This window comes from Pseudorca crassidens, chromosome 18 (genome assembly GCF_039906515.1).
Source record: "Pseudorca crassidens isolate mPseCra1 chromosome 18, mPseCra1.hap1, whole genome shotgun sequence".
NCBI classification, from domain to species: domain Eukaryota; kingdom Metazoa; phylum Chordata; class Mammalia; order Artiodactyla; family Delphinidae; genus Pseudorca; species Pseudorca crassidens.
Genome location: NC_090313.1, coordinates 27,151,959 through 27,177,689, shown reverse-complemented (window position 1 = coordinate 27,177,689; position 25,731 = coordinate 27,151,959). Strand labels below are relative to the sequence as shown.

General features: G+C 38.3%; 1 protein-coding gene across 13 annotated transcripts in view; it reads right to left on the bottom strand.

Annotated features, from left to right (window-relative positions):
• RBM26 (RNA binding motif protein 26) overlaps nucleotides 1-23,608 on the bottom strand; it is an 84,919-nt gene extending 61,311 nt beyond the window's left edge. For all 13 annotated transcript variants that reach the window (XM_067713089.1, XM_067713090.1, XM_067713081.1 and 10 more), the window contains exon 1: nucleotides 23,041-23,608. In XM_067713089.1, the coding sequence (XP_067569190.1) occupies nucleotides 23,041-23,111 (71 nt within the window). In that variant the 5' untranslated portion in view covers nucleotides 23,112-23,608. The remainder of the gene's footprint in view (nucleotides 1-23,040) is intronic.
• Nucleotides 23,609-25,731: the final 2,123 nt, after the last annotated feature.

Genomic DNA, 25,731 nt, shown 5'->3' with positions numbered 1-25,731 from the left:
AGCCTTACAGAGAGCACCATGTGGCTATGAAATGAGGGCTCCAGGGAGGACTAAGGTCTCTTGCCAAGACCCATACATGAATGAACATGGAAGCCAATTCTACAGACCCAGTGGAACCTTGAAACGACTGCAGCACTGACCAAAAGCTTGACCACAATCTCATGAAAGACTCAGAGCCAGAAATACCTAACTAACCTGCTCCAAATTTCTGACCCACAGGAATGATATATGTCATGAGATGATAAAGGTCTGCTGTGCTACTAAGTTAAGTTTCAGGGTAATCTGTTAGTAATTATATATCAACTTTTCTCATAGATCTATTTCCATTTATTTACAAAGACTTGAAGTGGGTTATAACCTAAACAGGAAAAAAAAAAAATCATTTCAATGGTACATGAGATTTTTAAACACTTTCTCTTTGAAATTTATTTCAATATATTTATTTATACCAACAATTTTTTAAATGCAGACAAAGTGATTTGTGGTAAGTTAATTTTTTCATGTTTATCACAATGAGCATTATTAAATAATGCTAATATTAATAATGCTAACGTTAATATTGTGCATTAATATTAAATGCACAATATTAAAGATAATATTCATGTTGGTAATTTTGTGAGAAAAATTTTAGAGCCTGCTTTTCACTTAATTGCTAGTGAAGGTGATGATATGACTCCAGAGACAATGGGCCATGAATTTTCCCATTTTTCTGAAACACCAATTAAACAAGGAATTTCCTTTAGCAAAAAGTCCACAGATAAGGATATAGGAAAGAGCTGGACAACGAATTCAAAGAAACTGGAGAGGCTGGGGTCAGCCTCTGTGATGAAATAAGCATGAAGAAATGGGACAATAACCTCATGATGTATCTATAGATACACTTATATCTGGCAATCTGGTAACACTGCATGAGAGACCATGAAACAGTACTTTCCCATGTTAGGTAACCTGAATAAGCACAATCAACTAAACATTAACCTAACTAGACACCAAGCTGAACATACTTCAGTTTACTGGAAATCACTGTGATACATAATACTATCACTGTGTTATACAGTTTTATTGCAACTGTTAATGAACAAATTCAGAATCTCTACATTGAGTCCAAATGCTATAGTCTGATTGAGTATTGGTTTGATTGTTGTAGTGAATTTTCAACTTAATAACAGCCTTTCTAATAACTGTCACTTTATATTTCTCTTAGCTAAACACCAAATCTATTCCATTCCCTCCATTATTTTTTAAACAGGACACTTTAAAAGTGAATTAAAATGTTAGCAGCTAAAAATGTGGAGAAAGACTTTTGCGATTTTTAAAAAATTATTGTGGCCTAGAATACAGTTTTATAAAACAGCAAGATAAACTCCTGAACAATCTTTGCTCAACATCTTCTATTAGAAGCAATTCAAACCAAATCAAGAACCAAAAAAAGCCACAACAATCATAATGAATTAACTACCATACAAAAAAATGTTAAATACTTAAAACAGTCTGAAAGGTAGATTACTTTTTAAAATTTGTTAGACTGCAAATTACATAGTAGAAGCAAGGTTTACAATTTCACATTTAACAACAGAACAGGTAAATATGCATTTGGGAGGTAATTTTTCTTAAGTCCTATAGGAAGCCACTTCATTTTTATTTTAATAACTTTTGAAAACAAAAAAAGGTATGTAGTTACAAATTATAGCTAAGTAAAAAATAATTTGAACCACAGAAGTTTAATAATATACCAAAATGTTATGGATCAGGGACAAAAGGCAAACTGTGTGTTCTCTTTTCTATTTATCTTAATTAAAAGTACCAATGCTACTTCATCTGAACATCTAGCGATAATAATCTGCTATGCAAAATTAATGAAGTAAAAATGTTTAAATTACTGAATCAAAAGAAAACTATATTCTGATAGTAAGGGGTTACTTTTAAAAACTGTCTCCATGGTAAGCAAGATAGTTCACGAGGTACTTTACTATACCAGTTGGTACTGCTGATGATAGGTTTGTGATTTGAATGACACATTATCTTGTCAAAGCTAGTCTTTACCCTCTGCTACACTGCCAGCATTCTAGAAACATGTGAAAGAAAAGTGGGGCTGAAATCTTCTTTCAGATCAGGGAAAGAGAAAAAAAGAATCAGATTTTGAAAATGTTAAGGACAAAAAAATAATACTGAAACAGTGACAAACTTCACTCCTACCTTAGAAAACAGGCTGAATTCCCACTAAGTCTCTGTTCCATAAGTACTTCTAAGCCCAGCAAAAACATAATCTGCCAATAAAGTACAATTCTGACCACAGAGTGCTCCAACTTCAATTACCCTTCTGTGTGTGTGTTGGGGGTAGGAGGGTGGAAGCAGTGAGGGGATAGAAGGAGGGGAGCAGGGAAAACACAACAAAAACCAGAAACTACAAAATAAAGAAGACATGGCTTACCAATAGCACTGTGGAAGGTGGGGTGAAGGGGAAGCAACTAAGTATTTCAACTTACAAAAGTCAAATGAGATAAAGCATTAAAATGGAGGAAAACAAATCATAACCAGAGAGGAAACAGTGCAGCTCTCCCATGCAGTAGGGAGTGCCACTGCTTTCACTTCTAGGTGCCACCTTTTATAAATATATAAACAAAGTCAAACATTCTTAGAAAATGACCAGAATGGTAAATGGATATCATTATCAGATAACTTGCTAGGGATTCTTGTGTAGCCAGACAATACACACACAGAAGGCATTCTCATATAAACAAGTGCTCCGAAGAGAAAAAAAATGCCAGGTAATGGGATAAAGTATAGAAGAAGAGGAATGAAGGGAAAAAAAGAGGAAGAAAGAAAACGGAGGGAGGAGAAGGAATGAATGAGGAGATCCTAGATAAGATTATCAGGTAAGGATATTTAAACAGGGTCAGAATTTAAATAGGGAACAGAATGTAGTGCAAGCAAGCTTTTTGGCTTTCTGGAAAAAGGTCAGCCCAGGCAGAGGGAACCAACAGGAAAGGGCTGAGGTGGGTATCTACTGATACTTGACTCATGAGGGATAGGAGTCCAGTGCTCCATTCCATCCAAATGTGTCATGCACATTTGGATTTCTAATCTCTCACCTTTGTTAAGGATTTAAAATTTACATCAGATCACTATGAAGTCATTCAAACCAATGATTTTAAAGGCATAAAAATAAAATTGTATCAATCTCTGAATATATTCAGTTAAGGATACAACTAATAATAATACCCCTGAAAAGCATGGGTGAATATCTAAGAGGGTCTTTCTCCTCCAGCTGTATCTGGGAAGGAGAGCACATGCACTAAATAAGTTAGAAAAGCCAAAGCAATGCAGAAAATCAAATGTTTTAATAAAATCTCCGAAAAGAACTTAATTTTCTTAAGAAAGACTTCAAAAAACATGAATCAAATAACTGAGTCACTTTGCTGTACAGCAGAGATCAGCACAACACTGTAAATCAACTATACCTCAATTAAAAAAAGAATCACCCCTAGATATAAAGGTTCTAATTAATCTTCCTAACACACTCATCATATTAGTTTTTACTTTTTAATTTAGTACTTTCAAAATAGTAACGAGACAGTGAAGCAAAAAACAAAAAGCTAACACACCAGTACAATATTTCAAAAAGAAGTTTGTTTTGTTTTGCCCAAGTTTTTTGGAGGCTTTAGAAATTCAGTGGAAGATAACTGATGAAATTTTACCCAAGCTTCCATTTTCAGTAATCTTGAGAAGGAGGAGCTGGAGGTGGCAGTGGGAATTAAAAATTAAATTTAAATATGTTAACTCAGTCACTTTAGAACACGGATATACACCCACGTCTGTTCCTACCAAATTTTCACTTTATATTCAAGAAAAATATCTAATTTACATCAAAGTCATGCAATTATATTCTGTACACAGAATTACTCTTTTAAAAACCCAAATTCCATTGCAACAAACATACTATATGCATTGAAAAATTCAATTACCATAGTTTATTATACGGTTTCATCCAATTCAAAACAAGAGTAAAACATAGATTATTTGTATGTAGTAATTAGTTACAGCAAAGGTTACTCATAAAGAATTATTACATACCCACTTTATTCTACAAAATAAAATGACCACCACAAAATAAGCATATGTAAACGTGATACATCCATGAGCATCACATGAACCACTTATCACTGCACAAACTTAGTACAAAACATGTAATTATAATGCTGAATACTATTCAGTTAGTTCCTTCATTCCCTTATATTACCCCCAAGAAATGGCAGGAATTCCTCCTTACCTTGAGAGCAGTGGTTCTCAAACTTTTTGGTCTCAGAATCTTTTTACACTTTAAAAATGACAGAGGACCCGGAAAAGCTTTTATTTAAAAGCCAGTATTTACCATATTAAAATTTAAAAATGAGAAAATTCTAAATTATTTAGTTTAAAATAACTAAATAAATCCATTATGATTTAACTATAAATACCTGGGGGTGGGGGGTAGGAGGAGTAATCAAAAGGAGGAACTTATTGATATAAATAAATGGGAAGTCCAAGAGTAGGATTGACTTTAGGCAGAGCTGGATCCAGGAGTTCAAATGATGTTACCAGGACACTCCCTTTCTATTCTGCTTTCCTTTGAACTTGCTTTATTTTGAGGCAGGCACATGTGGCAACAAAAATAGCCCTGAGCAGTTCTGGGCTTACATTATTCTGACAGCTAGTGAAGCCAGAGAAAATAGCCTCCCCTCTCTCCCAGAGCATCATATTGGTCCTTGAAAATGACTGACCTTCTCCCAGTTTGAGCTATACCCCCACTGCAATGCAGGGATGGGCAGAGCTCGATAACTAATAGCCTCACCTGAAACTAAACACAGGAATCCCCTGCTTTTCAAAAGTTTGCTTTATGCCCCTTTGTGAAGCTTTTACAGAAGACCTACATTGGTAACTACTAACCACAAGAAATTCAGAAAGAATTTTCACTTTTATGAGAAAAGGTGAAAAATATAAATAGTGTCCAGCATTTGTTTTGCAGCAAGTTGTATAGAGGTAGCCCGTATCATAAGCAGCCAGAGTGGCACTGCCCAGATCCTTCCCCAAGAACTACACTGGGCATCTCAGCATCAAGCTGCCATAGCTTTGAACTGTATCTGTGAGCAGCTATGTTTTATCTCAATTTATTTTGTGCATCCATTGACAAGATGTGTCCTAAAGTAACTACTTCTTCACTTTACGCCATTTCAGCTTACGAAAAGTTTCACAGGAACACTCTATTTCAGATATCAGGGGAAACCTGTACCCTATATTTTTTTGTGAATAAAGTTACATTCCCACACCAAAATAAAAATTTAGTAAGAAGATTGACAATGGTTCTTTTTTTTCTTTTTTTTTGCAAATACTATTAATGTCTGCCTTAAATAATAGACTGATACTTACATCTACTTTTATATTCAATCTGTTGTGATACCCTGTTTTGGTTGAAATATAAAATCTGGCCTCACACAGGTATACAGTTGGGAAAGTGGGGACCTCACAGACTCCATGAAAGGGTCTCAGGAAGCTCTAGGAGTCCTCACACCACATTTGAGAATCGCTGCTTTAGAAGTGATTCAGAAAGTATGTGTTAAGCGTCTAATTCAAAGACAAAGTCAGTCTTCACACTCCCAAAGACCCAATAATCAGACTGTATACTGCTCAGTGCAAAAAGCAGTAGCCCAAAGAGCAAATTGAGCACAGATAGGTGTGGTTATAGAATCATGTCACAGAATTCTCTCTTAAAAGAAAAGTGGAACTGCAGATGAAATGCTGATATGGCAGCCCACAACAAAACTCCATTATTTCTTGTACGTTTTACATTCTAATTCACAGCTGAGGAAGAATCAAATTCTCTGGGAAAGGGCTCTGGGGCTTCCAAAGGCCACCCCTTCAGTTACTTATATGTGGATTCACATTTACCTAGTTACAAAACAGATTTGAAGCGCTTATTCCCTTCAGTTACTAAGAGACAGGAGAGGCTAAGGAACATTTTCTCTCTTGACCAAGAAGGGGCAGAATTATCCAAAAGAAATAGCACTAAGACTAGAAATGTGAAAAACCTAGTTCTGTCATTCTGTTTTCAACTAAATTCTTACAAACTGTTTCCTCATATATTAAAAAAAAAAAATTCGGGCTAATGCTGTGTGGCTGTATGGTATACTTCTGGATTTTTTCCAATATTGCCACAACAGTTTTCTAATACTGCTATCAAATCACGCGAAATTTTTTCATTAAAAAGGGGATACTTTTCACCTCACAAATCTCAGGACTAAAGAAACTAAGCTTCAGTTTCCTTATCTGAGAGAACAGCTGCTCTGCCAAATTAGAAATAATTACAAATAAATATGACTGCAAATAAGAAAGCATTTTATTAACCTGCCAAACACCGGAACAAATGGACCACTAAAGAATGAAATAAAATAAAAATTTGAAGTAATAAGATGCCTATTATTGCCACCCCCTTAGAATAGGTGTTAAAATCTAGCTACTATATTTTAAGCACTATTCCCTTTCAAATCTATGTTGTCTTCTAAGCCAAACTAACAGCTTTTCCTTGAAGCAGTCTGGTATTATAAAAAAAAAAAAAAAAGCACAGAAATGAACTCCAAAAGCCCAGGGGTTTTCAGATTTCTAGTCTGATATCATCTTACTTTATTCATTAGTTATATAATTCTGGGTTAGCATTTTATTTCTCTAGGCTTCAGTTTTCTCATTTTTAAAACAAAGGTGCTGAACCATACAATCTGACAAAGTGGGGCATTTTTTAGGAATAAGATGCAAAGCTTTCATCGTCATTGCACTCCCCTACTCTCATTCCCAGGAACTTTAACTGAACTTAAAAATAATTCAGTATGTAATCTGAAAAAAATTTTTTTTCCTCTAGGTCTTTTTCAAAAGCCATATAATTCCCTTTTCTGAACACTCATGAGCAAAGTTTGAGCCTCTGGGAAGGATAAAGAATAACTAAATTCTACTAGGTAGAAACACTTTACATAATTTTTCTGAATTGCCAGACCTTAAGATCTGCACATATTTCTACCACTGTTCAAATGTTACTACTGGTGTGCTCGTCTGTTTCAGACTAGGTAACTATGTCTACCTTTTCCCTAGAACCAATCACACTGGTTGAGAAGTATCTACTAATTATCACAGTATGTAATAGCATACTAAGTCAGGGGCATATCAACCGAAACTCACACAAAAAAATTCTCAGTTTAGGTCAAACCCAATTATTACAAATACAAAGGTATGCCAACAGTTTAAAAAGCTGTCACAGATACCAAAAAAGGTCAATAAAAAAGCTCACAAGCATTCTGACAAGTCCTTCCTAGTTGCTTTTTCTTCCATATTCTGACTGCTTCAATGGCCCTCATATATATCCAGTACATATATTCTAAGTATATTACCTCTCTCTTCCTACCTCCTGCCAAAGCCCAAATTTAGGCATTTTACAACTCACTCTTAAAACTAGAATTAAAAAACGATTTAATCTTCCTTGTCTCCAAAATGTTACAACTTAATCAAATCTCTAAACACCATAGTTTCATTCTTAAAAAGAGATGTGACCAAGTTACTCTGCTACTTTAATTAACCTTCCCAGTATCCCATAATCTAGTCCCCAAAATGTCCAAACACTTCAACATGGTAATAAAATCTTTTTAATTTGAAACCAACAAAGGCTAGCTGGAGTCAAAAACCTTTTCCTACCCATAATGAACGGTCATAATTCCTCATAGAACATAACTATTCATCCAATCTGGGGCACTCAATGTCATCAGGAGCTTCAAAACTTTAACACAGGGACTTCCCCGGTGGCACAGTGGTTAAGAATTCACCTGCCAATGCAGGGGACACAGGTTCAAGCCCTGGTCTGGGAAGATCCCACATGCCGCGGAGCAACTAAGCCCGTGCGCCACAACTACTGAGCCTGTGCTCTAGAGCCCGCGAGCCACAACTACTGAGCCCATGTGCCACAACTACTGAAACCCATGCGCCTAGAGCCCATGCTCCGCAACAAGAGAAGCCACTGCAATAAGAAGCCCTCACACCGCAGCGAAGAGTAGCCCCCACTCAATTAGAGGAAGCCCACCCCCAGCAACAAAGACCCAACACAGTCATAAATTAATTAATTAATTAAAAAAAAAAAAACTTTAACACAATCCAATTTGAGAAAGTTCTTGAAAAACTTTCACAGCCTGGTAAGTACAAGTTTATAAAACAGTTTTCAAAATAAGATATATCTCTTTCACAGTCTGTTGTTATAAAAAATTAAACGTTTTGAAAATGTAAAATAAGTACTTCAGCTATCATTAAAGAAAATATATAAAAATAACAAGAGTCACACTGATAATTTCTTTTTAAAATGCCCTAAAAAGGTTAAGTTATAGGTTTCAAAATACTTCTTGCACTTAAACTATATTAAAAAGAGCAACAAATGATCTGCTGAACTGCTATTAGTGCTTATATGCAGGACTTGACATCATTCAAATGTTTTTTATTTATAATAACTGACTTCAAGATTTGGGGGTTTTTTTTCCGTATCAACTTTTAAACTGCCAGTAAGCAGTGGAAAATTAATAAATGGAGAATATAGGCAAAGCAGTTGTTTTGTTGCTCCTTCCCTTTTCTTTTGTAGGGTAACCACCCAATTCTCTGTGAAGGCCTGGAATGCCTAAGAGGAGTTTTGCTCAGCCCTCCTATTCTACTCTCAGACTTTGCTAGCTGAAAGCTGGGAGTGCCTTGGTAGATCTCTTCTACTTCTCCTTCCTTGCTTGCAGAACTACTCTTGTGTTTTTAGTTGGTAAGTGTTGAGTGGTTGTACACTTAGTTGTTTTATGATATTGTTCTATTGCCACTGTCCTCCAATGATTATGAAGAGAAATTAGCGACCATTTAAGTCTTTGTTTTCCTGTATCTGTCTTTTTTTCTCCCTTTGGCTACTTTTAAGATTCTTTTTATTTGGTCAGCAGTTTGACTACAATATGCTTAAGGCTGTGTGTGTGTGTGTGTGTGTGTGTGTGTGTGTGTGTGTGTGTGTGTATTTTATCCTGTTTGGTTTTGCCAATTTGGATCTATGTTCTGATGTCTTTCATCAGTTTTGGAAAGTCCTTGGTCATTATGTCTTCCAACATTTTTTCTGCCTCATTTTTCTTTCCTTTTTCTAAGACTTCAGTAACTTGTATTTTAGATTACTTGATACTATCCTACAGATCTCAGATGTATCTTAAAATTACTTTTGTCCCTTTGTTTCCGGTTTGGATATTTTCTATTTTCCTACATTCAAGTTCACTGCTGTTTTTTTCCTCTATGGTGTCCAGTCTGTTGCAAAGCAGAATTCTTTATTTCTGTTACAGTTTTCATTTCTAGGTTTTTCCATTAAGCTCTTTTTAATAGCTTCCATGTATTAGCTGAAGTTCCCCATATCTTTATGCATGCTGTCCACATGTTCAAATAAATTCTTTAGCATTTTTATCATAGTTATTTTAAAGTCCTTGACTAATAATTCTATTATTTGAGTCATCTCTGGGTATGTTTCCATTGACTATTTCTTCTCATGTGGATCTTATTTTCTTACTATTTTGTGTTCCTTGTTATTTGATCTTATGTTGAACGTTTTGTGTAAAAGAACACTGAGGTGAATGGAGACTGAAGTAAATAAGATTTACCTTCAGTAAATGCCATGCCCTTTCGTCAGGCCACTAGAGTGGAGTCACTTGTTCTGTAATTGACATGGTTTGGGCTTTGTAAGAAGCTTTAGTTTGATTCAGTTCACCACTGGCTTCAAATGTTTTGAGGGCATGATCAGGATTTTCCCTTTCATAAAAACTGGAATCTCAGCATTAACAAGATTCTGGATACTTGCCTGTGCTTTACCTCCAGGCTCCAAGCTTTTGAAACTAAAAGAAAAATATAAAACCAATGACATAAAGAGGGAAAGGCCAGCAAACTAAATTCAAAGTAGGAAAAAAGGAAATAATAAAAATATAATATTGAAACAGAAAACAATCAACAAAGCTAATACTGTTCTTGGAAATGATGAATAAAATTGATAAACTTAGCAAAACTGGTCAACAAAAGAGTAATATTACCAACGTCAGGTATAATTTTTAAAAGGGGAGGGAGAGCATCACAATAGATTCTAGTCATTATATGAATAGTAAGGCAACAACAGAAGCAACTCTATGTCAATAAATCTGGCAACTTAAAAGGAAAATCCTTGAAAAACATAAATTACCAAAAGTGACACAAGAAGAAACAGAATACCTAAACAGACCTACACCTATTAAAGAAACTGATTTCGTAATAAAAAGTCCATTTCACAACAAAATCTTCAGTTTCAGATGGCTTCATCAGTGAAGTCTACCAAACATTTTAAAGAAAAAATAAAATGCAGATAGCCCTCATAAACAAAACCAAAACCTCTTAACAAAATATTAGCAAATCAAATCCGGTAATATGTATGAAAACGATAATACATCATGACCAAGCAGGGTTTATCTCCCGAATGCAAGGCTGGCTTAACATTTGAAAACCAATCCATGTAATACACGATATTAACAGAAAAAGAGAGAAAACCCCTATGATCATCTCAATAAATGTAGACAAAAGAATTTGACAAATTCAATACCTTTTCATGACAAAAACACTCTGCAAAGTAAGAATAAAAGAGAATTTCCTCAATCTGGTATTTAAAAGGCAGTTATAAAAAACATCTAGGGATTCCCTGCTGGCGCTGTGGTTGAGAGTCCACCTGCCAATGCAAGGGACACGGGTTCGTGCCCCGGTCCGGGAAGATCCCACATGCCGCGGAGCGGCTAGGCCCGTAAGCCATGCCCGCTAAGCCTGCGCGTCCGGAGCCTGTGCTCCGCAACGGAAGAGGCCACAACAGTGAGAGGCCTGCGTACCGCAAAAAAAAAAAAAAAAAAAAATCTAGCACTGAGGACTTCCCTGGTAGTCCAGTGGTAAAGAATCTGCCTTCCAATGCAGGGGACACAGGTTCGATCCCTGGTCGGGGAACTAAGACCCCACATGCTGCAGGGCAACTAAGCCCGCACACCACAACGACTGAGCTCGCACGCCACAACTAAAGAGCCCATGCGCCCTAGAGCCCGCACAACACAACTAGAGAGAGAAAACCCGCAGGCCACAACTAGAGAGAAGCCTGCACGCCAAAACAAAAGATCCCGCATGCCTCAACAAAGATCCCGCGTGCTGCAACTAAGACCTGACACGGCCAAAAAAAACAATCTAGCACTAACATCAGTTAATACTGAAACATTAAGTCTCTCTCCCCAAAGACTGAGACAAAACAAGAATGTCCACTCTTACCACATCAATTTAACTTGTACTGTCTGTCGTTCCTAACCAGTTCAGTAAGAAATGAAGGCATAAAAAATCAGAAAGTAAAACTGTCATTAATCACAGATGACATGACTGGTAAAAGAAATTCCAAAGAATCTATAAAATAGCTACTATAACTAATAAGTGTACTTAGAAAGTTGCAGAATAAGGTCAATATGCAAAAATCAATCATATTTCTATAAATAACAAAGAAAATTGAAAAATTAAATTTTAAAATGATTTTATAAAACATCACATACCCAGCGAAAAAAAATCTAACAAAAGATTTACAAGGACTCCACACGGAGAGCTACAAAACATTGCCAGGAGAAATTAAGCTTGAATAAATGGAGAGATTACCACATTCATCAACTGGAAGACTAAATATTATGAAGATGTTCTTTCTTCTAAAATTGATCTCTACATTCAACACATCCCTATCAACAATCACACAGGCTTTCTTGCAGAAACTGAAAGGCTGATTCTCATCTTTATAAGGAAATGCCAAGAAGCCAGCATAACTCAATCTTTTAAAAGGACAAACTAGGAGGACTTATATAACCTGATTTTAAAACTTATTATAAAGGCAGTTGGCTTTAGACAGTGTGGTATAAGCATCATAATAAATAAATATCACTGGACGAAGACAGAGTCCAGAAATAGACTCATATATAGTTAATCATCAACCAACATGCCAAATATCATTGGACCAAGACAGAATCCAGAAATAGACTTATACATAACTTAATTATCAACCAACGTGCCAAGTCACCCAATGGGAAAAGGAATGTCTTTTTAGGAACCATTTCTGGAAAACTTAATATACTTATTAAAGAAAAAAAAGGAGCCATTTAGCCCTATCTCATTCCACATCCATTTTTGTTTGTTTGTTTTTCGTTTCTCGACTCCAAACAGCCTTGAGCCAGGGCAGCCAGTGCTTGTCTGGGAGTCCTTCTGAGTGCCTCTGAACGAAATGAGCTTTGGCAGCTGCTGGGGACTCAGGGAAGAGGCTGCTCCTGGCCAGGGTCAACCTGCCACAGGAATAGACTACTGGGCTGGCTCACCAAAACTGATACCAAACGCAAGTTCGTTTGCCTGAGAGACACACAGTTAGGCCAAACAAACCAAAATGTCGGAGTCTAGCACTGAGAAACGATTACTGCAGGGCCAAGTAAGAACAGGTGGCTTGTGCTCAAAAAACCCAAACTCCTCCATATGCATTTTTTTAATTCATTTGAGATGAACAGACCTAAACATAAAACCAAGAGGCAGAAAATTTCTAGAACATAGAATATCTTTATGATGTTGGAGGAGATAAAGCCTTCTTAGACACAAAGGGCACTAACCATAAAAGAAAAATAAATTGGACTTAATAAAAATTAAAAATTTCTGCTCACGAAATGACATCATTATACAATAGTCCCCCCTTATCCATGGCGGAAATATGTTTCAAGACACCCACTGGGAGGGGGGGTGTGAAACCAGTGAAACCACAAACACACCCTATATACACTACATTTTTTCCCACACAGATATACCTATGATAAAGTTTAATATGTAAATTAGTCACAGTAAGAGATTAACAACAATAATAAAATAGAACAATTATAACAATATACTGGAATAAAAGTTATGTAAGTGTAGTCTCTCTCTCCTCCTTTCAAAATACTTTAGTACAAATTGAATGCCTTTTCCATCTTAAGCATTTATCACACACTGTTGCTGCAACTTTTTTGCAGTTTGAAGTGTGACAGCAAAACCAGAAAGAATTTTTTTCCTTCTTCACAATTTCACAGAAGATTCATTCTTACTGTAAATCTCAGTAACTTCAGTACTGAATTTTTTCTTTCCTTATCAAGTCGAGAATTTTCACCTTTTCGCTTAAAGGAAGCACGTTATGGCTTCTCTTTGGTATATCCACACTGCCAGCGTCACTGCTCTCGCGTGTTGTGGTCATTGTTAAGTAAAATAAGGGTTACTTGAGCACAAGCGCTGCAATACCATGAGAGCTGACCTGATAACCAGGACAGCTACTAAGTGACTAACAGGTGGGATATGCTGGACAAAGGATTAATTCACATCTCGGGCAGGACAGTGCAAGATTTCATCATGCTACTCAGAACAGCATGCAATTTAAAACTTATAAATTGTTTACTTCTGGAATTTTCCATTTAATATTTTCAAACAGCAGCTCATCACAGGTAACTGAAACCACAGAAAGCAAAAGCACAGGTAAGGGGGGACTACTGTATAAAAGTCACAGAGTGGGGAAAAAATCTGCAGTACATGTATTGTATATGAATAAAGAGCTCCTATAAGTCAACAATAAAAGACAGCCCAATTTTAAAAATAAGCAAGACTTAGATACTTTACAAAAGATATGACAGTCAATAAGCACATGGAAAGGTCCTCTATAGCATTAGTCATCAGGAAAATGCAAATTAAAACCATAAAGAGAATTAAACTGTCAGTCCAAAAAAGGAAAGATGCCATTTTATACTCACTCTAAAGGTTTAAAAACAAACAACAAAAAAAAAACCCTTGACAATACTAAATATTGCTGCGGATATGGAGCAACTGGAACTCTCATAAATCACAGGTAGCAACAATTAGGCAGTTTCTTATAATAGAAAACATACATCTATCTACCCTATGATCTAGCAAATATCCTCCTAGGTATTTACCCAAAAAAAATATTTCCACAAAGACTTGAATAAGAATATTCATAGCAGCCACATTCATAATGCCAAAGTTAGAAAGTAGATGCCTTTGTTGGAGAGGGAAAGAAAAACCCAGAAAGAGGCACAAGAGAATGTTCCAGAGAATGTTCTAGATCCTGTTTTATACGGTGATTACATAGGCATATATAACTGTCAAAACTTATGCAACTGAGCTTCCCTGGTGGTGCAGTGGTTGAGAATCTGCCTGCCAATGCAGGGGACACAGGTTCGAGCCCTGGTCTGGGAAGATGCCACATGCCGCGGAGCAACTAGGCCCGTGAGCCACAACTACTGAGCCTGCACGTCTGGAGCCTGTGCTCCCAACAAGAGAGGCCGCGATAGTGAGAGGCCCAAGCACTGCGATGAAGAGTGGCCCCTGCTTGCCGCAACTAGAGAAAGCCCTTGCACAGAAACGAAGACCCAACACAGCCAAAAATAAATAAAATTAATAAATAAATTAAAATTTTAAAAAATAAAAAAGAATCTGCCAAAAAAAACCTTATGCAACTAATGTTTATGTTAAGTATAAATTGACACATGATAGATATATACACCATAGTACTATTTTTTCAGTAAATCAATAAAGGCTGGTTAAATAAATTATGGTACACACGTTACATTAAAATGCCATGCAACCGTTAAAAAGGGGGCAAGAAAAAAAAAAAAAAAGGGGGCAAGTCTCTTATGTATTATATTGAATGACCTCCAAGTATGAAACCAGTTATATAAAAAAAGAGAAAAATATATATAAACATATTTGCTTGTACATAAGCAAAATATCGCAGTGAGAACCAATGAGTAACATATCTCCAACATACTCCATTGTTTCATATACACACAAAATACTAAATATAACCCTAAGTTAAAAATAAACTTTTACTTATTTCAGAAGTTACAATCTGTAAACTGAAAAGGATTTTCCCACAGAAACAAGGTGGTAGGAGGGTAGTGAGTAAGTCTAGTAGGAAGCATTTACCATCCACTCGTTTCACTCATTCTCTATTCTCTGGGACTAAGGAAGCAGGAGGAAGAAAAAAAATTCCTAGAAGCCTACATTTAGCTCAAGTTTGAGTTATTCATTCTCAATATGTACACACCAAACACTGTAATATCTTATTTTCCATTTTGTTCATAATACTATCCCTATATCTTGATTTATGCATGTAAAATAATTCATTTGAAAAGACTGTAAGCCAAAGAAAAGGAATTGCTAAAATAGACAGAAAATGCTAAATGCATTTTAACTACTCATCACTCAGATGGAAAACCCAACTAAGGTTGCAGCAGTAAAATGTGGTAATGAAGGTCATGAAAAATATTTTAGCCAATAATTAATTACAGAAAAACTCTTCTACCAGCTGTAAAATTCATCAGACTAGAATTACCATACATAATTTTTTGTGCAGCTCCATGGAGGTGCGCAATCTAGCATACAGCAGCATTCACTAATACTTTAATGAGTAAATGTTAATACTCTTCAGTGTCCTTTCCCCCTTAAAAAAATCACTTAAGCTTTAGTAAATTTGAAACTGCTGAAAGGTAAAAATAAAGCAAAACAGGCCCTGAGATTAGGAAATCTTCAAATTGCTCACTTATCTGCTTCTCTGAAATAAAAGTTTTACAGAAATGCCTCTTCTCTCTTAAGTCATGGGTGCACAAAATAGAAATTTCAACTAATGCATTTGAAACTCAGATGCACACCCCACACATGGCATTGTGCTGGGTGCTCACACAGAACAGGAGAACACTTAACCTTAAGATTTGGAGTTTATTTTCAAGGACCTTAGACTCTTAACAGTACCCTTAAAACAAGTAAGAATTAACTACTGAACAAGTTTGCAAGTGATGAGTACAAACTAGAGCTAGGAGAGGAGAGTCATGGAGGAGAGTCACTGCTTCCAACTGGATAGATGATAAATGGCTTTCTGGAAGAACTGGAATCACACTTGACCTTTGATTTCAACATATAAAAAAGAAACGGAGAAAGGCAGTACATGATAATGCACAACAAAGCTCTGGAATATAAGTGTCTTGTTTTTAATCCTGTCTCTATCATTTATAAGCTATGAATGAAGTGTATTACTTAATCTTCCTAAGAGTCAACTTCTTCATCCTTAAAATTGGTATAACAGAACCTAGCTCACATACAATGAATGCACAAGCATTAGCAAATAGCACTCAATGAAGCAGAAGCACTTACCTTCTACTTAAAGTTGAGGGGAAAAGGACAGTATGACCAATGTGATAAAGAATCAGAATGTAAAGTTCAGTTTTGCTGAAATTAAGACTTACATAAAAAGTAGGAAGATATAAACTGGAAAGATAATTTGAAACAGACATTAGAGTCCTGAAAACCAAGTTAAAAAGTATGCAATTAATTACTTAGGAGTCCTGAAGATTTTGATCTAACAATAGGATATAAACAAGTTGGGCATCCAGGCCAGAAGAACTGGAAGAGAGAAAAAGACTGGAGATAGGGAGGTCTGTTAGGAAACAAACTGCAATGGTTTAGATAAGGAGTGAAGAGTCCCCTACTGAGCACTGTCATTAGTAAGAATTATTAAAAGAAAGAGACAGAACCCAATGACCAACTCGAATGGGAGAAAAGAAATGAAGGGAGGAGAAGCCAAAAAAATGAAACTTCAAGCCCAGATAATTTGGAGAAATGAAATGGAAATAAGTGAACTTTTTATTTTCAGAAACATACAATAGTTTGAAGTTCAGATGAGAGGATCAGGTACAGAGCTAGCAATCGGAGTTAAGAGCTTAAAACTTTGAAGTGGTTAAGCCTAAACATAATTGTGTGAAAAATAAATGCATACAGGTATGTGTTGGAAAAGCTCTAAAATTCAAATGCAAATGTGTATATGCAGTATCCTGGGGAAAACAGTCTTTAATCAAACTTTCAAAGCATCTACAACACACACACAAAGTTTTTAAAAACCACAGGCACGTATTACAATGGAAACCATCCATAGGAATGAATGTGAATGAGGGAGCAGGAGTAGAATGATTAAGAAAAAAAAGTCTTGGGAACAGAACTAAGAATAATACAATTCAAAGGCAAGAAAAAGAACTTAAGGAGATAGGAATGATTTGAGAAGAGAACCAAAATATTATGGATCCAAGGCATGAGAAGTTTAAAAAAAAGAAAAAGGCAGCTATCAACACTGTCTAATGTTATATACAGAGGTCAAAGAATTAAAATTTATACAAAGTATTTACATTTAATAAACAAATTCATTGGTAACATTTAGGTAAGCAATTTTGGTTGAATACAAGTAGCAAGAAACTATATTACAGGCATTAAGAAGTAAATGGCTGGGGCAAATGAGTGAAAAATTAAAGGCTGACTACTGTTTCAAGATTTAACACTGACAGGAAAAGAAAGCTAGCAAAGTGACTAGAAGTATGATTTAACTTTTTGTTTTATTTTTTGCTATTGTTGCTAAGCTTTTCTTCCTTAAGGAATGGGAGACTGACTCTGTGCCCAAAGGAGTCTGTAGAAAAAAAAAGATCAAGGGAGGGAAACAGGTATAAAGTTCAGAAATAACAAGATCACCTTTCAGCTCTTCTTGTAAAACTGGAACAAAAATAAATTTTAATGTGGTAAGAAAGGTTTAATAACAAGCGTGGGTGAAGAGGAAAAGACTACAAAAACTCTAGGTTTCTTTCTTAAACTCTAAAGCACTGATAACCATGATGCTTTAGAACTTTGTTCCTTTACAATAGCAGCTACTACTCCAAAAATGTAATAGTAAAAAAGTGTATAGGGCTTCCCTGGTGGCGCAGTAGTTGAGAGTCTGCCTGCCGATGCAGGGGACAGGCGTTCGTGCCCCGGTCCGGGAGGATCCCACATGCCGCGGAGCGGCTGCGCCCGTGAGCCACGGCCACTGAGCCTGCGCGCCCGGAGCCTGTGCTCCGCAACGGGAGAGGCCACAGCAGTGAGAGGCCCACGTACCGCAAAAAAAAAAAAAAAAAAAGTGTATATACACACACACAGAGTAATAGGAAACAATACATTGTATTGTGTTGTAGTAAATTAAGAACAAGGCTCCAGAGTCAAAAACTTGAGTTTAAATCACTGTTTAGTCACATGTAAAAGCTGTGACTCTGGGCAAGTATCTCAACTTCATGCTCTAGTGCCTCGGGGTCATCACTTGCAAAATGGAGGTACAGTATTTACCTCACAGAACTTGAAATACAAAACTTTAACAATGTGTTCAAATGTTAATGGTAGCAATAATAGTAATGTAACCTATTTGTGTTTAATCAATCCGGTATTTAAGAAAGGAGGGAAGGGCTAGGCTCTTTAAAATGTTTCACTTAATCCTTTCAACTACAGAAAGAAACAAGTATAATTCTCCCTATCACACCAACAAGGAAAAGGGAGGTTCATTTGCCTAGATTACTCAGTTAATAAGTGGCAGAGCTGAGATGTGAACACTGGTCTATGTGGACACAAAAATGTTCTCTTTCCACTACACAATGCTACCTCCACAGCACTACATAGTAGCAGGAGCACAAAACTAGGCGTTTTGTTCTTTACTACTAAACTCAACAAAATCTGGGCACATCATTAAGTCCATCTGTCTCTCAATTTTATTTTCTGAAAAATTAAGGGGTTTGATTAGATTTTGAGGTTTCCCCTAAACTAAAAATAATCCATGATTTTATTAAATCACCACATTCAGTGATGTGTAAACTCAGAAAAAGTTTTAAAATACAGCAGAAAACCTCTTCTGTTTAAAAAAACAAAAAAAACATCGAAAGAAGATAGCTTAATTCTTTTCCAGGACTGCACATTATGAAAAAGAAATCAATGTAAAAGGGAAGACCAACATCTAATTTTATTATTAGCATGCATGACTAAGCAAATGTTTGGGAGAACAAAAACATCAAGTATTTCAAGATGACAATTTTAACACCTATATTTTCAATAAATTATGAAAAAAACTCAGAATCTTGATATACCTACAGACCTTATAATCAAATAAAATACAGATTTACCAACTTTTATTTCATGTTGAAACTGCAACCAGGTTGACTTTTTTTTTTTTCTTAATGTCCGTATGAAAACTTTCCTCCCCTAAAACCCTTCACTGGCTTCCCACTACCCTTCAATGACATCCCAAATCCTTAAAATGACTCAAGAGTCTCGTGCGATCTGGCTCCTCTCTCTGGAGCTATCCACTGGCTCTTTTTTCAGTTTCTTTCAATTCCTCCAAGACACCTCTTTTTCCCTTTATTTTAGGGCCTTCATACCATCTGTCCTCTAAAACCTTGCTGTCACAGCTCTCCATTCCCATCCTTTTGCCCCAGCAAACTGCTCTTCATCCATCCCGGTTGAGATGAAATATTATCATGCCAGGAAAGCCTTTCTTGACCTCCCAGACATATACTTTGACAGCATTCTGGATTTATAACACTCACTAGTCTTATGGTTACTTGTTCACCATCGGTCTTCCGTGCTAAGCGGTAAACAATATGAAGATGGTCATTTCATGTCATGTTTCCTACTATTTCCCCAATATCTAACACAGTGCTTAGCACAGAGTAGATTAAGTGCTCAATAAATATGTGCTGAATTAATACATTTAAACTACGAGGCAAGTCCAAAACCATCAGATACTTTACTAGCACAAATAGCTAAAAAAGTTCTATACACGTTTCGAGTTCTGTCTTATCCTTTGTGCTTCATATGGTCCTGCCTCAAATAGGTGCTATATGGCAATTACGAAGTAAAGCAAAAAAATCTCTTTAGATAACAAATACATCTTCAAGTTTCACAAAACCAAGGTTAGAAACCATAGATCTTAAATAACTGTAATCAGCGTTAAAAGTCATCTAAAAGAATGCACCTGAGGGGCTTTCCTGGTGGCACAGTGATTGAGAGTCTGCCTGCTAATGCAGGGGACACAGGTTCGAGCCCTGGTCTGGGAGGATCCCACATGCCGTGGAGCAACTGGGCCCGTGAGCCACAACTACTGAGCCTGCGTGTTCGGAGCCTGTGCTCCGCAACAAAAGAGGCCGCGATAGTGAGAGGCCCAAGCACTGTGATGAATAGTGGCCCCCACTTGCCGCAACTAGAGAAAGCCCGTGCACAGAAACGAAGACCCAACACAGCAAAAATAAATAAATTAACGTCAGATGCAGGCTTGTTAAAAAAAAAAAAAAAAGTATTCACCTGAAATGCAATTAAAGGGACAGGAACTTGGATAAGGGCTCATTTTTACCACAGTAGTGTACATTATAAAAGGACCAATCCCAGCTCCTATCACTGTCTAGGTTCTACAAGTAGTGCTTTATTCCAGCAGTAATGACTGCACTGCTACAGTCATCTGAGTAGGCTATATGATACCCGAAGATGCTTTATTAAACTCAAGAAAAATTACAAGCAAAGTAGCTATAATCTTCAATTAGTGAAAAAAAAAGGAAATGGTAATAAAGCTGATAAGTAATTTGAGAATTGAATGCTTAAAAAAGGGAATGCTAATTTTTTTTTTTTTTTGCGGTACGCGGGCCTCTCACTGTTGTGGCCTCTCCCACTGCGGAGCACAGGCTCCAGACGCGCAGGCTCAGCGGCCATGGCTCATGGGCCCAGCCGCTCCACGGCATGTGGGATCTTCCCGGACCGGGGCACGACCCCGTGTCCCCTGCATCGGCAGGCGGACTCTCAACCACTGCGCCACCAGGGAAGCCCCGGGAATGCTATTTTAACTCAAAACATTCTTCTAAGTTTTCTGTTCACCGAACACTTATTGAGTGCTAATTACAAACCAGGCAGTGTTCAAAGATTTTCTTAACACATACTCATTATTTTCCCCATTTTAGACATGAGGAAGGAGGCACTGAGCTAAGTAACTTACCTAGTATCATACAGCTGGTTAAGTGGCAGAGGCAGAATTCAAAGGCAGCCATTCTGGCTCCAGGGTTCTCCCTCTCAACCACTATTACTACACTCCTGCCTACTCCCTCTCTCCAATCCACTTAAACAAGGCTTCTATCCATACCACCCTACTCTAGTGAAACTTTTCACTTAGTTCACCAATGACTTCTACCTTGACAAACCTAAGGGCCACTAATCTGCCTCCACCTTTTTCATCCATTATGCAGTATCACATCAAGTTGACAACCCTCCTCTTTTGTCATACATTTGTTTCATTAGTGACATGTATCCCAATTTTCTTCCTACCTCAGACCTGGACTCTCTTCGCTTCCCTATCTACACATTCTTCCTCAGAAACTTCCCAGTCTCACGGCTTTAAACACTATCTGCATGACTCCAAATATTTCTAGTCCTGGCCTGAGTTCTAGACTCATAACCAACTACTTATTTGACATCTCACTTAGGTATATAATACCTTACACTTAATGATCAAAACCAACCAACCTACTCTTCTCCCCTCAACCTGTTCTCTCCAACACGGATTCAGTTGCTTAGGCTAACTTCTTAGTTATCACCCTTGACTTCCCTTTCCCTTATCTCTCACACCCAATCGATCAGCAAGTTCTACCAGATCTATTCATTAAACATATTTAGTTCTGTCTCCACTATCACTCTAATGCAAACTATCTACAGCTCTGCCTACAACGTCCTTCAGAATGGTCTCCTTACTTCTCTTCTTGACCCCTTAACCTCCACGAAGCAGGCAGAGTTAAAACAAAATCAAATCAATCCCTGCCTGCTTTAAATCATCTAATGTCTTCCCATTATAGTTTAAATTAAATCCTAGCTCTTGACCACAGCCTAGAAGATCCTACATGATTTGGCCCCTGCATACTTCTCAAACTTCACAACCTTCCATCCTCTCCCCCATCACAAGGTTCCCTGCAGCCACAACTGCCTGCTTTCTCTTCCCAGATCACACCGTGATCATTTCCACTACAGAGGCTTTGCACTCGCTGTTCCTTCTGTAAGGAGCATTCTCTCTCCAGACTTTTACACAGATAGTTCCTTCTGTTCCTTAGGTGTTGCTCAAATGTCACCTCCTCTGAGAGGCCTTCTAATCACTCTTTTACATGATTCTCTACTGTTACAATCATCATTACTCTTATTACCTGAAATTACCTTATTTACTTGTTTATTATGTCTTACTGATTTTGGAATTTAAAAACTTTAGCCCTGACCCTCCCACAGTACATAGAAGGAGCCTAATAAATTTATTAAATGAATGGATATTCCCCATTGTATTTTAAGCTGTTTAATGTAAATCAACCAATTTTGATAAAACACTTGGCCCATATTTTGCGTGTATTAAAAGATAAATCCTTAAAACACTCAATTTTTCCAATCTAATGCATTTCAGCACTCTGAACCCCCTCAAACACACACATGCACAGAGTCCACCTATAGAAACCTACTTAAAACTGCTAAATAGTCCATATGGATAGATTGCATTTTCTTCCTCCAACCTAAGAAACGTGTAGGTGGGAAAGGGGAATTTTACTGGGCACCTTAGCACCTGTTACATCTTCAGTTAACAGAGGTGCTGATGAGCCAGACAGCACATGGGAGACATGGCCTTTCTTTCAGGGATTGTATGTAGGTAAAACGTGAGTGGCTGAGACAAGAACTGTTCTAATCCGTAATAAGGGCTATTCACCTCATTTAAAGAAACAAAAATAGTCTAGTGGACAGCGGATTATGCTCGGATTCACCAGAAGAAATTGATCTGGGGGCCCTGGGCAAATACGAGTTGTGTGTGTAGGTTGTTGGGGTCGGTCTACAAATAACGGGAAAACAAGAGGAAGAGACATTCGTTTAAGAACCAACTCAGCGATAAGGTAAAGGTCAGCTCAGGCTCCCAGGCGTATTCTGAACCTGGGAACGAGGGTGGTAGAGGACGAGAAAACACAGAGCCCTGGGACCTGCGTTCACCGCTTCGGCCTCCACGGAAGGCACTTGAGGCAACCGTGAGGCCACCTATCTCCCACTTCCACCCCTGCAAGGAAATAGCCCCCGGATACTCACATGGGCTCGAGAGTCTTGCTGAGCCAGGACTTGAGGGCCTCGAAGTTTTCAATGATCATTTTAGAAACCATCCACAGCGGCCCAGAGGCCCGTCACACTAGTCCGCCCGCCCAGGTCGCGGTCGCTACAGCCGCCGCTGCCCCCGCCCCCTCCTCCGCGCGCCGCCCGCGTGGGCCGCGGTGGGAGGCGCCGGTGGCAGGCTCCCGCGAGCCCCGATGGGCCAACAGCTCCGGGGGGACGGCCGCAGGCCACGAGTCCACGGGGTGCCAGGAACTTCCCCTCCCCGGACCCCGGCCCCGGCTGAGGCAGCGACTGTTTGCCCGGGCCCTCCCCCTTCTCTCCACCCCAGCGAATCTTCCTGGACCAGAGCGCGACACGCTCCTAGACCCGGGCTTTCTCTCAGCTTTGAGACCAGGTGCTGGCTGGCAACGCAGAAGAGGCAAAAGTGAAAAAAGCGAAGACGAAGGGCAGCTGAATGGGAACGGTTCGGGGGTCTTCCCGGCTCCCAGCACCCCCAAGAAGATGGCTGCCGATAAATCTCGCGAGAATTGTTGAAGTGTCGCGGTGACTCCCGGAGCCTGCTGGGAAGAGACGTAAGATCTGCGGAGAGCGCGCTAGGCAAGTTCGGCGAGTTTTGCGTCTTTGCGTGTTTTGTGGGCCCTTTGCTTTTTCGCGCCTTGATTCTCTTAAGAAATAAAGGCTTTTTTTTTTTGCAAGGAGGGAAAGGCCGCTGATTTCAGAATCAGCGGGAACCCCAGCCCGTCCTCTGTAACTGACGGCGTGGCGCATCGGCTGGAACGACCGACGGGAGCGCTCCTCTGAGAGCGTCCACTCGGATGTGGCGGGATGCAGGCGACCTGGGGATTACAGGTGTGCTGCGCTGTGCTGCCTCCTCCGTTTACCTCAGGGTCCTGCAGTACTATATTCTGCATGTGCTGTGGACAAGATTGGGAAGAACGGGCTGGTCTAATATAACGCACTGAGACTGCCAGAGGCTTAGTTAAGTCTTGTCCAGAATTACTCGACTTCATGCATGGGCAGAGCACTAATGACCTAGGGATTCCTTCAACCCTTGACAGTTCTGAAATAGTTTCCAAACATCTGAAACTTTCGGACTTTTCCCCAGCCAGAAAGGAGATGAGTGTTTGTGGTTTTGGGGGGGTTTTTTGTGTTTTTTTAGTGTTAGTGTTTTTAATTCCCTCCGTTTAGAGCCGATTCAGCCCCAGATAGGGAAATTACATAATATCAAAAGAGAGCCTTCATATCAGCATCCTAAATAAAGTAACTTCCTTTTTCCTGGGTGGTCAAATAAGTTTGATTCCTGCCTCAGTTGTTCTATTTGCTATTATTTACTTCCATTAAGGTACTAGGTGGAATTTTACAAAAAGTCTAGTGCCTGTTAACTGTAATGAAAATAATTCACAATATAGACATTTAAAGTAGAACAATAAAAAGCTTTTTATGGCAGACACAGTGGTAGACTAAATTGTTAAGAACTCTGAGTTTATAATTTGCTAGAGTGAAGTGTCCTTAAGCACTAAGTGGAAAAGATTTGATAAAGTCAGAAAAGCTTGACATTTGTTTTAAAATATAGCATATAAAGTAGTATGCAAATTAGAAGGCTGCTACTGATTAACCACGTGTTAATTAACAAGTGATTTAGCTAAGTGAAATAAGCTGGATGCAAAAGGGCAGCTATTCTGTGTTTCCACTTATGTGAGGTACCTGGAGTGGCCAAACCCCTAGAGACAGAAAAATAGAATTTTTATCAACTTGTTATCACTTAGTTGCCAGGGGCAAGAGGGGTAGGGGAGAATGGGGAGCTATTTTTTAATGAGTAAAGAATTTCAGTTTGGGTTGATGAGAAAGTTCTAGAGATAGGCGGTGTTGATGGTTGCACAATAATGTGAGTGTTGTGAACTGTACACTTAAAAATGGTTAAAGTGAGGGCTTCCGTGGTGGCTCAGTGGTTGAGAGTCCGCCTGCCGATGCAGGGGACACGGGTTCGTGCCCCAGTCCGGGAAGATCCCACATGCCGCGGAGCGGCTGGGCCCATGAGCCATGGCCGCTGGGCCTGTGCGTCCGGAGCCTCTGCTCCGCAACAGGAGAGGCCGCAACAGTGAGAGGCCCGTGTACCGCAAAAAAAAAAAAAAAAAAAGGTTAAAATGGTAAATTTTTGTATATTTTGCCACAATAAAAAAATGATTTATAAATTTAATATTGCTAGGGAAAATGTAAAATCCTAATTGTTTAGCCTGCCTGTTTAATAGCCTTGCCGCGGACTGACTCCACCAGTTTTCAACCTCATCACCAACTGTTGGGTAACTCTGGCTCTGCACTCCAGCTAATCATCATTCTTCTGTTAAATGCTATATAATCCACGGAAACAGATTTGCTCACCTTTCCCTCCTCCAAACATTTATTCACATCATTTCCTCAGGGAATGCTTCCACTTACTTCTTTCTCTGGCTATTCAAACCTTGCCCATCCTTCTCTCTCAGTACCACTACTACTGTATTTTTGAATCCTTCCTTATTTTTCCTAAACAATAGTAACAGGCTTTTAATTTCTCTGCCTCTTAGCTGCTTTCTTATCAGTTCATCTTCAGTTGCCTTCATCATCATTGCCTTTAATAGCAGTTATTGTAAAATTTGGATCTAATCATGTTAGTTCCCTGCTTAAAATCTTCAT